Source organism: Esox lucius, chromosome 6 (assembly GCF_011004845.1).
Source record: "Esox lucius isolate fEsoLuc1 chromosome 6, fEsoLuc1.pri, whole genome shotgun sequence".
NCBI lineage: Eukaryota > Metazoa > Chordata > Actinopteri > Esociformes > Esocidae > Esox > Esox lucius.
In genome coordinates this window covers 17,861,824-17,880,850 of record NC_047574.1, presented here as the reverse complement: position 1 = coordinate 17,880,850, position 19,027 = coordinate 17,861,824, and the positions used below count along the sequence as shown (strand labels likewise).

At 37.1% G+C, this 19,027-nt stretch overlaps 1 protein-coding gene across 2 annotated transcripts in view; it reads left to right on the top strand.

Annotated features, from left to right (window-relative positions):
- Nucleotides 1–16,539, top strand: part of sorcs3b (sortilin related VPS10 domain containing receptor 3b) — a 68,798-nt gene extending 52,259 nt beyond the window's left edge. Inside the window, exons 9-27 of one of the 2 annotated variants that reach the window (XM_020047073.2) lie at nt 236–415; nt 660–806; nt 4,333–4,435; nt 4,855–4,931; nt 5,055–5,149; nt 6,021–6,122; nt 6,321–6,438; nt 6,639–6,772; nt 7,298–7,411; nt 7,644–7,815; nt 8,224–8,407; nt 9,719–9,852; nt 10,009–10,132; nt 10,377–10,489; nt 11,477–11,602; nt 11,833–11,932; nt 12,922–13,027; nt 13,330–13,490; nt 15,633–16,539. In XM_020047073.2, the coding sequence (XP_019902632.1) occupies nt 236–415; nt 660–806; nt 4,333–4,435; nt 4,855–4,931; nt 5,055–5,149; nt 6,021–6,122; nt 6,321–6,438; nt 6,639–6,772; nt 7,298–7,411; nt 7,644–7,815; nt 8,224–8,407; nt 9,719–9,852; nt 10,009–10,132; nt 10,377–10,489; nt 11,477–11,602; nt 11,833–11,932; nt 12,922–13,027; nt 13,330–13,490; nt 15,633–15,697 (2,355 nt within the window). In that variant the 3' untranslated portion in view covers nt 15,698–16,539. Of the gene's footprint in view, nt 1–235; nt 416–659; nt 807–4,332; nt 4,436–4,854; nt 4,932–5,054; nt 5,150–6,020; nt 6,123–6,320; nt 6,439–6,638; nt 6,773–7,297; nt 7,412–7,643; nt 7,816–8,223; nt 8,408–9,718; nt 9,853–10,008; nt 10,133–10,376; nt 10,490–11,476; nt 11,609–11,832; nt 11,933–12,921; nt 13,028–13,329; nt 13,491–15,632 lie in introns of both variants that reach the window. The other variant, XM_010869972.3, reaches the window with a different exon arrangement.
- The last annotated feature ends 2,488 nt before the right edge of the window (nt 16,540–19,027 follow it).

The following is a 19,027-nucleotide window of genomic DNA, read 5'->3' as shown; positions in this document are numbered from 1 at the left end:
TTAATGATTCATTATTCGATATCTTTGAATATGTATTTGCTCTAAGATACACCACTAGCACATGTTGTGGGGATTGAAAGATCCTAATCTTAAAGCACATTGTTGATTTTCCCTCAACTGTTATTTGTTACAATTGTGCTACAGTATACAGTGTGTGTACCAATCAGTCTTTTTGTATCTGTATTTGTCGCTAGCTGTCTGTTGATTCTTCCACCACTTCTGTCTTTTCTAATAGGACATGCACATCATCAGTACTGATGAGAAGCAGGTGTTTGCAGCGGTACAGGAGTGGAACCAGAATGACACTTACAGCCTGTACATCTCAGACTCTCCAGGGGTCTACTTCACACTATCTCTTGAGCACCTCAGGACCAGAAGGGAGCCAGGTGGAAATTTACTGGTCGACCTATATAAGGTAAATCTACAGTACAGTGAGTTTATTTCAACCAATCTCCCTGTGGAAGGGCCTATATGAGGCGCTCCTATGTGCGGTACCTTTTGAAAGATACACTTTTTATGATATAATTGCTACTTTAGTTTTGCACAGCATAGCATTGTCTTAATCATGAATATATTAAAATAAATCATATTGAAAACATATTGCTACTCTCAATATGATACCCCTTTTGTTTTATCCACTTTGCCTATTGTCACTCTAGGTAGAAGGAATAAACGGCATATATCTAGCCAACAAACTGGTGCATCGTGAAGTGAAGACCTTTATTACCTATAACAAGGGTCAAACCTGGGCCCTTCTGCAAGCTCCTAACACTGATGTGTTTGGGAACAGTCTGCACTGCATCTTGGTGAGATGGAGCCATTGGTGTAAATTATACTGTCTCTTTAATAATTCATTAATGAAATAATGAATTAATCAAATGTAATTGTGTGAGTAAAATGATTACTTGACCTTGCTAATAATTCTGCTTACATGGACTCATCTAAAATCAGACTACCTGATGGGACAAAATCATAAAATCATAAAGTCAGTAATAAAAATATGTATGACAACTCAAATGGAAATATTGTACTAAATTATTGTTCGCAATGTGCAGTATTTCCATCTGAGATTCCTTTTACTGCAGTCTTTAAGTTGATGTCAAAATCAAGTGTGTACAAAACATGTTTTTAGCAAGTGGATCATCTATAGCCAATCAGAACTTCAAAGACAATGAAAAAATTTCAAAATAGTGCTTTCCCCATGTGTTTTTTGGCTACTGCCCAAGTCCAACCTGTCTGTTCCCGTCCTTCCAAGACAGAACCCATCAGTTTCTGGGACTACTCAGATGGGTTTCAATTGATTCCTTCATTTTTGCAGGGAGAAAACATATTCAGATACCCTGAATCTATCTTTGAAAGTAAGCATCAAACTACCTAGATATAACTTGCAATAAATATAGCAGGACAGTTTAGATTTTTCTTTTCTCAAGCCTCTACTCACTCTAAGGTACATTTCTCTCTTTTTGTGGAGATAAAGCTGCTTATCTTAAAGCAAACTGGTGTTAACTTTTCTCTCTTTTTGGTAAGCCTATTTGATTCCGAGTTGAGACATACTGTATATTCTCACATTCTGTATAAATATATGTGTATGTACTTCCAAAATTCCTACTTCCAGTTATTCCAAATCCACTTCACTCGCTCTGCTTGTCTTCTCCAAAAAAACTGGTTGTTAATCAGCATTGCTTACTTTTTTGCTTACAATTTTGACCTTACGCCCATTAAGATAAGCAGTGTTTACATGAATATTGCAATATTTTAAACATTTAAATGTACTCACTGTCAAGCAAGGGAATGGGAGCATGTCTTGCCCAATGCATCAGTACAATTTTATTATCTCCCTAATAAATGTCACATTACTCTAAATGCCATTTAGTGCCATTTGGTAGTCTGTGTTAGCTATGTTGTTATTAGTAGTAGTATGTTTGATATTAAAAGTGATAAAGTAATATGAAAGTAATAACTAAAAGATTGAGAATCATTGATATAAATAGCTTTATCTGTCTCATACAAATGCCCATTGTACTCAGGTCTTCCCTTTGGGTTATTGAAAGCTCCAATTGATGTTTCACAAAGTGGCTGATTCAGAAAGATGAGTAGCTTAATTTAGACTTATCAGTAAATGAAACAATTTAGACAGATTAATCTTTGCATCTTGGGTAATTATAATTACATGGCTTGTTTGCTTTAGAATGGAATAGCTAGCTCCAATGTCCTTTGCAGCAGTTTTAATCTTTTGGTGGAAAATAGTTTCTTTGTTCCATAAATTGTCTTTGCAAACTTTCTTTCCAAAGATAAATGAGTTTGCACCACTGGAAGACAGAGTCAAATATAAGCGAGGCAAGAATAAACATGTCCTCACCCACAAATTATTTGTTAAATACCATGGGCTGAATTCACAAAACATTTCATCTTTCCACTAGAAGGACTCCTAAACAGCAGTTAAAGTTTGCGGGGTTGACCCTGTTTCTGTGGATGGTGTCGAGTTCCATGAACAAGCTTACTTACTATGCCCACAGTGATAGGGCTGATAGGGGTGGGGTCTCTGTCAGTGAATTCATTACTGATGTGTACAATATTTTGGGTAGCCCTTAAATGTACTTTCAAGCTTGATACTAACAGGGTAATAGCTCGGTAATAAGTATGGTTTTACAAGGTTATTAACAAGTAATTACTGTTAGTAGTCGCATGTTGTTTTGCTCCAATCCTGTCCTGAAATTCCAAGTTGACTGTGGGTTACCGGGAAACAGAGATCTAACATTCTTTATAATAACGCAGATTTACTGCTGGACAATTCAACATTATTGGTTTGTGTTTCGTTACACTGTTATATCCAGTCAATAAAACAACTTATATTTAAATATGGTAGGGAAACAACTAAAAGTATTGAATAAATTATAATTTGCCAAGGTTTATCATAAAGATCATTTGTTTTTCCTGGACCTCTTCCTATTAAATTTGAGGGCCTTTGTTGACAGTTGTATATTGTCTTATGCTGGCCCCTGTAGTTTGTCACTCTTTTGTAATGTTCATGATGGGTTCATATACTGTACACTTGCATTTGTATCATTAATTCATACTTGGTGGGATAAGCAATTATATTTTCCTGCATTGACAGTATAAATCATTACTACATTAAACATGTAAAAAAGAAGTGTCCTGCTTTTAAATGCTTCATAATGTTTTTTTATATAATTGTATATATATATATATATATATATATATATATATATATATATATATATATATATTTTATATATGATTGTAATTAGATTGGTTACTAGTTCATAATAATTTATAATAACAATAATATAACGACAACCATTACATTTTAGTTATGGAGCAGATGCTCTTATCCAGAGCGACTTACAGTTAGTAACATGCTTGGTAGTCTACATATGCAAATTATGTTTATAAAGTTTTTTTGGATGGTTAGCACTCAGTTTTTTTTTAAATGCTTGCAAAGTAAACTAAAGTTAGAAGACTTTGTGCCATGAGCTTGGGTGGGGGTCTTTTTTTACTGCCTCCAGTGCACATATACTACCGCAACATGGATTTGAAATGGACTACTACCATTTCAGCACAAAGCTCGCCTATGTATTTCTGACTTTCTGTCAATAAAGCATGACTAATGATTTATTCTGTAATTTATTGTATTGTGTTTGCTTTCTGAATGGTTTTATGTTTGATTCTTTGATGGGATATTCCATAATTTGGTTTTTTGATGGTGGTGGAAAGCGCTGACTCAGGCACCACCATGGCTTGTTTTAAAGCTCATCAAACCATTCATGCCCTATAGATGGGGGCATTGTCATCCTGGAATAGACTACTCCCATTATGATAGAAATGTTTTACCAGAGGTTGAAGGTGAACACTCAGAAAGGCTGGGTATTTATTAGCATTTAACTTGCCCTCTAAGGGGTGGAGTGGAACTCTCTGGCGCCAGTTATCCTAGTTGTAAGAGCATCTGACCAGTAATTGAAATAGAGATTAAATCCCTGAGCTGGCAAGATGAAAAATCTGTCCTTCTGTCCTTGAGCAAGACCATTATCCTAAATTGCTCCCGGGGCGCACCCTGCTGTTCTTTGTTTCGCATAAATAAATATACCTAAGTAAACATACGTCTTTTGATACATGATGGGATGATAATTGCTTAATTACTTAACTTAGGAACCAGAAGTGCATGGAAGCACATGGTCTCAATATTATTGTATTCCTAACGTTACTCATGTTTCCTTTGATTTGGAAGTTACCTGTAGACCCAGAAAAGCTGGGATTGATTTTGTTTTGGTTTAGATTAATGTCTTCATTTCACCCATTGTGTGTTTTTGGCAGCCATATTGTTCTCTGCATTTGCACCTGGATGTGCCTGTGAACCCTTACCTTCCTGGACGCATCTCCAGCACTGACTCTGCACCCGGGATCATCGTAGCCACAGGTACGACTGGAGAAATGAACAATGTTATAACTGCCGATAATGTAATATATACTTTGAATGTGTAGTGTAAGGACGGTGTTGCACATGAAGTCATAAATCTGTCATCATTATTGCACAGTGCTTTGATAAAGACATTATCCGCTGCAACATAATCTCTAGTGTAATAACTTCCATCAATCAGTGTAATAACATCCTAATTCATCAGAAACATTCTAAAATCATATTCTGTCTTTCCTTTTTATGTATCATTTCTCATCCATATTAAGTGTCATTCACTTGAGAAATACAGCACTTTTCATTTGTATAGATACGTCTTCCTAATATCAAGTCTTCAGATTACTGAGGGCAGTTTAAGATTTTCTGTGCATCTATGCCGGTATATGCAATCATACTGTAAATGTCTTGTGTTTTTTTTTCAGGCAATGTTGGTACCGAGTTGTCCTCCACTAACCTTGGGATGTTTGTAACATCTGATGCTGGCAATAGCTGGATACATGTGAGACCGATTTGTACCTCTTAATCAACTCAAACTTAAATTAATTTGGCTTAAAGATATGCATTATGAACATGATTAACTTTATCTAAAGTGTATGTCTTGTATTGTCTTCGTCCTTTTTAGATATTTGAAGAAGAACTTGGTGTGTGGTTTCTTGACAATGGTGGTGCTTTGGTTGCTGTGTCTTTAATTGCAACAGTACCAACCCGTCACATATGGTTAGTTCACTGTTATTTATTGCCTTTTCTGGTACTATAGTCTATGCTGCACTATAAAAATTTACTATAATAATTATATTCACTGTGATTGCTTTTAGATGTGCAACATGATGAAACTAATCCTGAAGTTCCCATTTCAGTACAAAGGTCATTCTGATTTCAGTTTTGATGATGTTGCAAACGATTACATTTAGCTTTTAAAATGCTAATTGGCAAGGTTGGTTTTTATGTGGTGACTAGGTATAGCCTCTGCAATTCTTTCTCTCACCACTGTCAAAATCCTTTCAACAAAATATGTTGCTTATTGAATTCTAATACTCATGGGTATTTTAGAGAGCTTTTATGCAAATGCAGCAGATAACAATTTTTGAGAGACTTTCAGGGCATTGGTATTTTGGGAACCCAGTCACACCAGATACTTTGATGTCCCCAGAACTGAAACAATGTCACAATCAATTAAGATCAATGAATATTGATATAGGTCTCAAAATTGACCATGAATCTTTTTTTTCATGTTTTGGCTCTCTCAACATTTACCCCAAACCGTGACACATTAGTTATATTGTTGAATACATAGTTGGGATCACTTCCTACTTATAGAACATGCTGACAACGTTACTCCATCTTTCATCTGTGGTCTCTACTCTATCGCTAGAAATTATGAGATACTTCCTGGGCATCTGTTTCTAGCAGAGGTTAGAAATATTTTCTTTGATTTATTGTCATAACTTGAAGGTTACGAAGACGCCATAGAGTTAACTACATTGGTATTGTGGCCTACTTGTAATCACACCGTTACTAGAATAGTAAAGAATCCAATGATGTATTCCATCAGATCTTAATGGTGTTCTTGTCCGGTGTTGTGAATTAGGATAAGTCTAGACGAGGGAAGGAAATGGGATCGCCACAGTTTCTCTTTGGCTCCTTTGTTTCTGGATGGAGTTCTCATTCAACGAGAGAATCACATTATCACGTAAGTGGAGTCAGGTATTCTAGATTACAGCTCATCTAGTTATGAGAGTAAAATGGTGTTGTTGTTATGTCTGAATGGGTATGGGCTTGATAAACAGAATGGTGTTTGCGTAGTTTTGGGCTACAGCAGCAATGTACTGTCCTACGTAGGGGGAAAACGCTCATTTGACAAGATAGGCTTTTTTTCCTTTGATTGAAGTTTCACTGGACACTTAAGCCGTGTTTCAGAATGGCATCTGATAAAGATCGACTACAAAGCCATATTTAGCAGGAGATGCATGGATGGGGATTATCAGACATGGCACCTAAATAACAAGGTAATGGACATTTTGAAGGTTATTGATTTGATCATCAAGATGGACATGTTTGTTTGTTATCACTGTAAACATAGAACAGCGATGCCCATGCATATTCACACACACTAAGATGAAACACACTGTATATTCACATGGAGTCGTTTCTGAGTTTTAAGCACAAAAATGCAATTAGCATAATGAAATGTAATACTGTTTGACAGGGAGAGCCATGTGTGATGGGAGAGAAGCAGACCTTTATGAAACGGAGACCGGGGGCCCGCTGTATGCTTGCCCAGGGCTATTCCAGAGTTATATCCTCAGAACCATGCGTCTGTAGGCAATATGATTTTGAATGGTAAGTGAAGTTATGATAAACATTCTGTTGTCAGTGAATTTGCAAAGGGATTGTGCATGTAACCGATCCTCCAATTCCCTGATAGACATTCTATTGAACTGTTTCATTACTGGAGCTTCACAGGTTTTCTTACCAGCCTTCGTTATCACATAGCAAAGCCCCACAAATTCTTTGCTCAACTTTAAATATCTTTTGTTCTCCAAGTTAATGCGTATATTTGCTACCGCAGACACATTCACACAATCCAGTTATGGTTTTGAATTTGTAAATGTGACTAAGAGGCTGGTTTAATTTAGATAATGTCAAATTATTTATTACTTTCCAGTTATGAAGTAACTCATTGCTAAATTAATTCTGACTGAAATTATCTTTGAATTATCTTTTATCTATCTGAAAGCAATCGTGTTTCTAGTTATGAAAACATGTAGTCATACCAGAAATAACTGTTACCAACTGTCAGCTACAAAAGCTTCTCTGTGACAGAGGGAAAGTAGATAATGTTGTCTGAACCGTCTATTTTTACAGTGATTATGGGTATGAACGTCAAGTTGATGGAAAGTGTTCATCTGCATTTTGGTTTAATCCAAACACCATAACAGGAAGCTGTGGCATTAGTCAGAACTTCCTCAACAGCACAGGGTAACGTAACGTGTGGCACTAAACCTCATTCTTATTTTTCTAGAACAACATTTTCGTCCCTACTGTGATTTTATATTCAGTTTTTTGCCCCACGCAGTAAATTCTTGATTCTTGCTCTTTGTACAGCAACTGATTCTACATATAGTATATTGTCAGCCTGCAGCAAACCCAGTCTCACACTCTATAAATATCTTTATATATATATATTTGCTTTCAATTTCTTCCATGTTAGGTACAGGAAGGTTTTGTCCAATAACTGCAAAGAGGGAGGGAATGATGTGTATTCTGCTAGGAAACAGCAGTGTTCCCCAAGGCCTCCCAAAGGTCTCAGACTGATGACCAGCCATGGGGAGCTCACTGCCACGGTGGGCAGTAACGTCACCTTCCTGGTTCATCTGGATGATGTGAGTGTTCTCTCCCACCACTAATAAAACCTGTGTCATTGGAAGGCACTTTATTATTCATATAATTTAGTTGTGTAATTGTGAAAATTTGCCCTGGATTATCTTGAGCTTTTGAAGTGTTGGATGACGTGATGTCCTAACAGACTGAACTGGTCCTGTCTAGTTTTGAAATGAATGATGACTGTGACTCACCGCATTTGTCTCCATTTATTTTACTTTCTATCTTTATCTCTGACTTTTTCCTTCTTATTTCTCTCTTGTTTGTTCTCATCACCAGTAGTTCTCTATGTCTAATCTCAAATCTCATCCCAAGTATTTCCCTAGACAGCTTTTCCCTGGGAAAGATAATGCAGTGTCATAACATCATCTTTTTTGACTAATGATGCTTGTCTTACTTCCTGTCTCCAGGGAAACTCGCTGTGGACTTCTATCCAGCTAGACTTTGGGGATGGCATCACAGTCATGTACAACCTGAGCCAGAGAGGTGATGGGATCAAGCACAACTACAGAGCAGCTGGGATCTTCAGAGTGACTGCACATGCAGAGAACAGCCAGGGATATGACAGCAGCTCCATGTTCCTACACATCACCAGTATGTCAATGAGAAACGCTGGCTCTTTCATTTCTCATACAGTGTCCTGCCCAAGCATTTTTCCTGCCCAAGCATTTTATTACAGTAAGCCATTGACAACGGCATAGATTGTAGAAAATGACCCGTCAACAACAATAAGGAACACTTTATGTTATGCTCCCTTCATCTTTAGGTTTAAAGATCATTATCTTTAGGTTTTTTTATATTAATAAGTCATTTCTATATAATATTGTTTGCACCTATTTAGCATATTATATTGGTAATAAAGTATATATTGTACATTTATGAATGATTCATAAGATAATAAACAGATGTTTGATCATTGGTGGGAATGGCATTTGTAATAATTGTTTACTGATTAATGGTTTGACTCACCATTTATGTATAATTGCATTGTTCATGCATGGGATTCTTATTTACTCATTATTATTGTGTGCTTTTATAAATGTGAGTGCATGCACTTTATATGTCAGTGGATAATAAATGTTTATCAGTTACTTATGACTTGTTAATGAACAATATTTGCTTCCACAGTGTACACTTCATTCATAAACATGTGTCCTGTTACTTCCCAAAAACTGTTCACATCTGTAGAAAAATCAAATAATAACATCAAATGTTAAAAAGACGTAAGTAAGTATGGTAACAACGCTAGCTGTATTCGCTGAGGCAAAAGCAGACAATTGGATTCCATTAAAATTGGGTCCTTAATACTGAGCTGAGTTGTGGTCCAAACGTTAGCAGTATTTCTGTATTATTGACTTTGTGGCTTGGGAAGGTATGTTCTTAAGCAATATCCCTTTTCTGTCACAGACATATTTTTTGTACTTTTTTGAATTTAATTCAGTTTTGCACATTAACATAACTAAAGTCAAGATGTGCAGTTATTTAATACATTTTATTAGTATCATAAAGTTTCTTTAACAGGAAAGACTGAGACAATTTTAAGACAGTTTTCCTTTTTTCCCAGATGGTTCCTCACCCTGAAAGTCATGTCTAAGCCAATATGTTCTTTTAACAGCCATTACAGACTTAAGCTAATTGGTGCCACAGTTTTAGTACTGTGGAAGTAATGGGAAGCTTGAGCATGTTTGTATTTATTTATGACCTATTCACCTCTAAGCAACATCATTCATAGTTTTGAAACATGCAGGTAAAATGTAATTTGTCTGAGGGTACTGTTTGAATTTCAGCTGACAATATTACATGTCTAATAATGTTTTGATAAAAATTAGGTTGATATTTAGGTATAATAATAGTTTTTGTTGTATTGATTCACTAAGCAACTTACTGTGCTTTGGTGTGTCTTAGGCCCAGTGGAGCATGTGTATCTCTCAGCTCCTATTGTGGCCATTGTGAAGAATGAAGTTAACCTCACTGCTGTGGTTTGGCCTGTCTATCAAAGAATACTTACTTTCTTCTGGTGGTTTGAAAACAGCTCAGAGGTGAGATTCCTTCACCTAATTACTTGGACACCTTGATTAGTTCAGATACCTTGTTAGATGGTAGTTTGGAATTGTTTATTTCTTTTGTAATTCACATGTGCTTTATAAACAAGGTTGAGAGGTTTTCTATGCTTTTCTTTCTCTTCTGAATCCTAGCCCTTAATAACTTTGGATGGAAGCATCACATATACATTTCAGAAGGAGGGCAAGAACAAAGTCATGGTTCAAGTGTCTTCTGGGTGCAACATATTGCAGGATACCAAGGTTATAATTGTTAAAAGTGAGTGAGAAAGACTTCTAATGCCTTTATTGTTAGTATATAAAAAAGGAATGCTATGTCCATGTAAACACTGCCTTGTGAGTAAAATAATGTGGACATCACCTCTACTCCTGCCAAGTAACCTCTATGTCATGAACGGTCACTAAATTAAATGATCAAAGTCATATTAAGAAGTAGCATTATGTTGCAGCTTGGGAACACTTTGTACTAGAGAAGTCATGGCAACATCTTCCATGTTCTGCAGAATTCTTCAAATCCCTGCTCCTGTCATTCTCTCCGACGCTGGACGATCACAACCCAGACATTCCGGAGTGGCGAGAGGATGTGGGCCGTGTGGTGAGGACAGCTGTGTCACAGGTACATGCTTGGCTTAAAGGACAACTCCAGAAGCCAAAACACTTGAAAATCGTCGTGCAGGTCATGTTTCCAACATATCAACCGCTTGTCATTATGTCCTGTCATTTGAAATGTATGTATGGCAAATATGACAAAAGCTCCCATCAGTGATGTATTTTTACAACAAGTATTAGGAAGGAGTGAGCTTGTCTTCCTGATCTTGTAGCTGATGTTGTTTTTGGCTTGAATATTAGATAGCTACATTACACAATGTAATGACATGCCACATTGAAGACATGAATTGTATGTACTTTAATAATAGCGTGTGGCCTGAAAACCCATTGTAATGTTAATCACTCGCTACCCATCAGCTCGGTCTAGATATCCTTCTCACCGTCCTCCGGAGTGAAATGCTAACTATTCACAGACATTCTGCTACATCTCTGGGTGTACGTTCACGTCGTATTTAGGGATTCTAATAGCCGCCAACCACTTGCATCTGTCAATATTTTGCTCTGGTGAATGATGATATTTAATCTATTTTGATTTTACATTGTTGACAATACCACAGCCAACCACGGAAACGACCACCAGGCCAAGTTATTTTAGGAAATAAATTGTTCACGGATAACCAAACATCAGTTACTAAAGCTACTAAAACTAAACAGCCACTGAATAGTGATTGTTATCTGATAGCTCCAGAGATGTAACCACACTCATGCCTTCCTACTTGCTTTCCACGCTGAAAGCACAATGGAAAATGTTGAAACGTTATCATTCGAAAAAAATTACTTCCTGGCTTGAAAAATAGATTTATTTTGCGAGATGGTAATTTTTTTTTTTTAAATACCGGAAGATTTGGATTACTAGGGCTACAACAAAACATGTGAGACATAATGAGAACAACCCTTCCCAACTTAATGTGACTTAAGTAACCTAAACATAATATTATCATATGTTTTCAAACAATAGTAGTGTGTACGTTTGACTCTAAGACTGATCTTACAGGTGTCTGGGTTACCAGAGGAGCAGCTGTTGGTATCGTTGTTTCCAGGTGTTCCAACAACTGCAGAGCTATTTATCCTGCCTGAGACACAGTTGCCTGAACATGGAAAAGGGGACAAAGAGGCCTTAGTGAGTGTAAGCATATGTTTCTTCAAAAGGTTTGGCTTTTCTAAAATCCTTAAAAGCATTTAGACTTCTAATTCATCTGCACAAAAAGTTGTATTTGTAGCACCAATTGGGTTTAACTGACTGAATTGGTTTTCCAAGATGTTAACTTTTGAACTTTTCTTCAGATTTGAAATAATCTTTGCAAATGTTTATTTTGGGGTCCCATGTCATTTTTTGATTCCATCAAACAGATATCAGACATTCTTGTCAATGCCCTGAACCAAGGATTTATCCAGTTTGAATTGAAAGCTGACACACGGATAAGTGTTTACATCACACAGCTAACTACAGGTAAATATTTGTTTACTTTTTCACAGCATCAAGTGCTAACTTACAATGCATACACAATGCCAAGTGCAATAATAAGCACTATGGAAACTTGCATATATCACCAGCAGACATTAATGGACATTTTCCATGTAATCCCCTTTGTCACTAGCTTATGACAGTAGATTGTCTTGAAGTCATGCAATCAATGATACGATTAGCAATCTTTACTATGCACCTTGGGAATTAGGATATTAGCATACATGTCGATCAAGCCATCCTGACTTTACCCTTTTCGTCCAGTGACTGATCTTTCTTCATTTGTGTCTGCATGGAAAGGTCTTATATGGCTTTAAAATGCTGTGGAAAGGTCATCGACTTCACTGGTTCCTCTTGTAAGAGAGAAAGATGGGAAGGGTGGGCTAATGCATGCTCTGAATAATACGCCTCAGCACTAAAAGCCATGACTAAGCACAAACCTTTCAGAGCTATAGGAAGAGAGAGAAGGACCAAATGGATGAAGACCCTCTGAATGACCACTCACTCGTAATTGACACGTGTTGACTAAACAACAGAATTATTTCTGGTTTCATCCCATACTTTCCTCCCATTTATTTTTAGTTTTGCTGCTGCTGTCATCATCACTTGTTTGTGTGTTTAGCATGATCAGTTTATACCGAATCCTATTCTTGGTTTTACATAACCTTCACTTAACCAGGCAGGTCAATTAAAATAATGATTTACAAAACGCTGTCATTATAAATAAATGTTTGGGGTCCAAAGAACATGACACAGTACTGAACAGTCAAATACAGAAGTATCATACAGACAATACTCTTAATTTATGTACATGATAAATTCCTATTTAATGTAGTAGGTATATTAAACTGATTATGAAAAAGGCTTTGGCTGAAGGTTTTGGCAGAAACAGTATGCATCTCAGCTCAATTTCAAATGTCATGGCAAATGTGATATTTCATTTGTTTATTTTTATGGTGTCTGTCTTTCCCTAGCACCTCTGGTGGACTCCAATCCTATTCACAATAGCTCAGCCATGCTGATGTTGCTCTCTGTGGCGTTTGTTGGTTTAGCTGCGTTGTTTGTCTTTAAGTTCAAAAGGTATGTTCCTTGTTGTTATATCAATTGATTGGCTATTGTATATAGCTATTTCCAAATTGTGTCTTTTTTTTATTGGTGACATTCATAGAATACAATATAATCTCAAATGTAATACTCTTATAATACTCTCAAAGCTAAATTGTTAAGGTAACTCAGGTTTAGTTTACATGGTGTAAGTAGAGTTGAGTAAGCACAAACCTGGTTAGATGCTAACTGCATTTCATTGTACTGTACTTGTACTTGTTCAATGACAATAAAGTTGAAACTAATCTAATCTAATCTAGAGTTATCTGCCTTTTTAGGAAAATTCCTTGGATCCATGTCCAGGCTGAGGAGAACCAGGAAAAGGAGCAAGAGATGATCGGTGCAGTTGGGCAAAATGACACCATGTCCAAAATGAGGCTTAGTGAGTTTCCCTCGGAGAAGGAACTCATGGAGAAAGAACTGGAGGCCAGAAGCAGAGGTAAGGCCAGATTTATTCCCAGCCAATTTGGAAGTCTTAAGTACTGCAGTTTGTATGTAAAAAAGCATGTTGGGAAAATTTCAAAAGCATGTAGGGAGTACTTTGGAAATCCTCTTGGGTAGTTATCAATATGTTCATTTAGAATGTTTCCTAAAAAAAATCTAATCTTCCCATGTCTTTAATCAAAACCAACAAAAAATTCTAAGCAGCAAGCTTTATCAGTGGTGACTCCTGAGTAGCTGAGTTGTGACCAAGTCACTTATGTAAGTAATACCTGATGCCTGTTGATACACCAATTCTGAGCCCTGTGACCAAAAAAAACATGGTAGTCAATTTCCCTTGCCTAAAATCCTTAACGAGTGCAAACTATAAACTAGAACGCTATCTTAAAATTTTTAGACAAATGTAACACTCTCTCCAACAACATTGTTGCTGAATTTGTAATGCAACCTAGCTGAAGGATTCTAATAATCTCAGCCATAATAAAACAGCTTAGTTTGTCTATGCAAAGTGAGTATTGGCTATGATAGCTAGCTAACAGTAGCAGATCCATAAGTTAAGCTGAAAAACTATTTATATAATATACATATACAATGGATATAAAAAATCTACACACCCCTTAAAATGCCAGTTTTTTCCAAAAGGTATGTTTGGCGCAAAAACAACACTGCACATCTCCCAAAGAACACCATACCCACAGTGAAGCATGGTGGTGACAGCATCATGCTTTGGGGCTGTGTTTTTTCAGCTGGAACCGGGACCTTAGTCAGGTTGGAGGGAATTATGAACAGTTGCAAATACCAGGCAATTTTGGCACAAAACCTTCTGACGTCCCTTAGAAAGCTGAAGATGAAGTTCACCTTTCAGCACGACAATGACCCAAAGCACACATTCAAATCCACAAAAGCATGGCTTCACCAAAAGAAGATTAATGTTTTGGAATGGCCCAGCCAGAGCCCAGACCTGAATCCATTTGAACATCTGTGGGGTGACCTGAAGAGGGCTCTGCACAGGAGATGCCATCGCAATCTGACAGATTGCGCTTTTACAAAGAAGACTGGGCAAATATTGCCACTTTCAGATGTGCAAATGCTAATAGACTCTTACCCAAAAAGACTGAGTGCTGTAATAAAATCAAAAGGTGCTTCAACAAAGTATTAGTTTAAGGGTGTGCACACTTATGCAATCAGATTATTGTGAGTTGATTTCAGTTTGTTTTTCAATTGAATTGTTCACATTATAGGTCACATTAAAGGTGGAAAAAGTTCTGACATGATTCATCTTTGTCTCGTTCTTTTACATCACAAGAACCTAGCATTTTAACAGGGGTGTGTAGAATTTTTATATCCACTGTATACAGAGTAGTTGCTAGGATCCCAATACATTCGGGGCTTAGCCCCCCCCTCCCCCGCCCCACCCGGGACAGAAAGTACAGGGTTTTGAATGTACACACGGAAAATGTTGATGTACATGCTAACGGTCTATACGTCTACATTGTCATAATGCGCATTCGGAATTAGAGATGAATTGATAAAGGGCAATTTCTATTTTTAAAAAGGCCTAACGACGCCACGGACTATGTATATATATATATATATATATATATATATTTATATATATATATATATATATATATATACAGTGGGGAGAACAAGTATTTGATACACAGCCGATTTTGCAGGTTTTCATACTTACAAAGCATGTAGAGGTCTGTAATTTTTATCATAGGTACACTTCAACTGTGAAAGACTGAATCCCAAAAAAAAAATGCATATTGATAGAAATGCCTTATTGACCAAAGCCAATGAAGGTGTTATCCATACTGAGCCACAAAAACAATAAAACACAATGAAGCACTATAATATAGAAGATAAATGTATACAGATTGCTGGTGAGTGCTTTGTTTCGTTACTGTTTTATATGTTTGGGTCAAATATTCAGAGTTTTAAAAAATGATGGTTTGCAAGTATTGTCTCAATCTAATTGTGTCATTGAGGCGTTATGATAAACCAGTTCAAAATTGTTGTGCTCTTGAAAGAAACATTAGTCTATTTGCGTTGTAAGTTCCAGTAAGCACAAAGGGAACCATTTTGGGTTGTTAAAACAAAATATTTTTTGTGTGTTTATATATTCTATCACCAGGGACAAATGGAAGAAATGGGGAGAGAGTGATCACAAGAGAATTTCCTACTTGTACTAATGTTTAAGAAATGTGATTCTGGCAGACTGTGGTGTTTCAGTGGGAAAACTCTATTTTATTTGTTTTCACCATTTACCTTGGTCACTGATAACTGCTACTTTGTATGTATTTTACAATTCTTTATAAATATACCATACAGTAGGGGAAATGATTTGGACACTGACAACTGCTACTTAATATGTACTCCATATGGCTGATCAAATGATTTGGTGTAGATACATTATTGGAGTAATGAGGAAGCTCAATTCATCATCTGTGGATGTTGTGTCAGAAACAGGCATCGGGAAAACGCTATTGTTTAAAGAATAATTTGTTTCATCAAGTGCCATCAATGCTATTAAATACTTTAGGCCAACATTGTTATCACGCTGGTGTTCACTCGATAATGACAACTGTTGTACTATTACACAAGGGAGATGAGATGTACATAATGAGATATAAACATAAACTACAGCTTTGCCACTTGGGAAACAATCTATAGACTAGAAGTTAAAATGTGTACAGGTGGATGTGGACCTATCTTCTTTTCTTTCACTAGCAATTGTAGAACCTCGGCATACTGAACAGAGCGTTAGTAAAATCAAGAAGCTTACAGCTACAGTATTGTCACATCGTTTGCCGTTTCTAGCATGTCACCAAATAATTGTAAAATATCATGATGAGGTAAGCAAATGTTAATCATGGTGATTTTCACATTAGTAAAAGTATAACTGTGAATGAAAAATGTGTTAATAAAACATTTGTCTGATGGTCTTGTTAAACATTTAGCACATTTTGCATAGTAGTGCATGAGCTATCAAGTGCATTGTTGATTGTACCTCATTTCTTACTGAAAACAAAATTCAGATGTCAAATAGTTCGAAATAAATGTATTTTTGCTATGAACGTATGTTGTTCTGTATTGTTTTTTTTTACAATTACACATTGAATTGATTGATTTGCTGTTTGTACTTCAAGCAAACTAGCTTGAGAAATGAGCTTCTTGTTTGGTGAGACTTAAGTGAAACCAACATAATTATCATAGGCAATAATTCATGTTATTCACCATGGTTCATTGATTAATGGACTTTCCACAGAAGAGAAAGATCAACAAAGCTATTTCTATTAAATATGTAAAGTTCACATTGAGTAATACATAGTTAAAGGAAGCAAGTGGTGCTTCCACACAGGTGTGGAATCAACATTTCAAAATTCTTAGGGTCATACATGACAATGCTTTTACCACCGCCATCAACAAAACAACAGCTAGGACAGTCAAAGGGAAGCAGAATATTGCAGTGTATTAAACTGAGGGAGAATTGGGAGGGGGTTGCTGGAGGTGAGGTAACATTGGTTTAAGCAGATTTCCCAAAAACAATTTGTCAGAGGAGGAGGACATGCAGCACTTGCACGCACATGAACACTAGCGTACACGCAGACCCACGGGCACACGCACTCACACGTGTGTTAACAGTTACGAGAATGCAATGACACACTCAGTTGGGTTTCTGTTGTTGTCGTCATAGTGTTTTCTCTTCTTTGTTTTGTCTTGGTTTTTGGTTTCTCTGTGCAGTGGAACGTCTGGGGTGGAGAAGCGGGACTTTCTGGAGGGCGGGTTGGTTGGTTGGGTGGTTGGTTGAGAGGGGGGTTGTGGGTTTTGGGATGAGGGGATAGAGAGTGGTGGGGGAGAGGAGTGTTTCTAGCGTGTGTTTATTTTAATTACGTTTTTTTTTCTTGTTGAGTAGCTTCACAACGGGTGTGAAATGTATATTTTATTGTAATTCATTATAAAAGGATGGTGTCATATCCCTCTAATAAAATTACAGACAGTTGTAAAATCAATGCCAATGCGCACCGAAACTTTTCTGGCATGTTTTGGTGGCCCAACATATGCCGGCATTTCCTTTAATTACGTGCATGTCTTTATGTCCTCTGTCAGGGGAGTTGCTGAACTGTGATCAGGACAGCCTCTAAAATAATTCTCCCTCCAGCCTACTGAATCTCTGTTTAACTATTATCCCCAAAGGTATTGCAGAGTTCCTGGCTGGAACATATATCCTTATATCTGCCAGCAAAGGCTAGACATGCACACGAAGGTCCACGCATGCGCCCACACACACTCACACACACACACACATTCACACTCACACACACTTTCTTGTGATCCAGCATAGGCCCTGAAGTAATCTCTTTTTTTTCCTCACAAGTCTGATATGTTTGTGTGAGATTTTATACCCCAGACTCTAAAGTAACTTGGTTTTGAACAGGTGCATTTCTTTCTTCCCAGCCTCTCTCTTTCTTTCTCTCACATTGCTTTTTTCTGTAACTGTTTCAGCACCTTGATGTCAGATGCCATCTCCATCATTGCCAAACAGTTTCCATATCCCTGGGAGTCTCACTCTACCTGTTTCTCATTCCACATTATCGCCACTACATTCCTGTTGCAGGGACAGATGCTATAATGCAGTACTCAACGAAAGGAACCACGCTCATCAATTTCGCACTAGGACTAACACAATATTGCTGCAAGCTATTGTTGTGGGATATTTTTTATTCAAGGTGCTACTTCACTTATGGAGATCCTGCTTAAGTGTGTGTTGATGTCCTGGAGAGGGGATAATTAATGTGTTGCACAGTGGGGAAAATGTGAAACTAGCCCATTAGATATACACTCCAGGCTTCTGGCTGCTTTTCATTGTCCTACTAGGCTGCCCCAAAGTATATGCAAATAAAATCATTAGAAGATATAGTGCATGCTAAATAACAGTTGTTACAGGTAAAAACAAAACAACTAGGGGTGTTTATCTTAAAGATCCTTGTCATCACCTAACCCTTTTCTCCAAGATCGCCTCTCCTACTGATCGTAAAAGCATCTCAGATATATTGTAACTACCTGAGCCGGCCAAGAAGAGCGAATGTGTTTTATTGAGTGAGTGACTGACTGACTGTCTGACTACCCCTTGTTAAATAGTGTAGTGGTTAGAGATGCAGACTGATGTGGGTGACCGGTGTTCAATCCTTTACACGGACAGAACAAAGAATGCATTAGGATTTGTTCAGGATAGACAAAAACTATGCTGGCTACAAGCTTCAGTAGCTACATCATAGTAAGCCTAAAATAATACTGTTCACAGTAATATTCCAACTATTTCTGGTGGATTTTTGAAGTACGCCTCTGTGCATGCTTTTGGGGGCAATATAGACATAATAAATGTCCAAGTTTTTAGTAACTATATTCAGTTAACTTCCCTTACAAAGGCCCTAATGCATGAGACCTACTAGATTACTTTACCTTACTGTTGCTAAACCTCTTAATGTCTTGTGGTCATACACACCAATCTGTCAAGCAGTAGTTCAT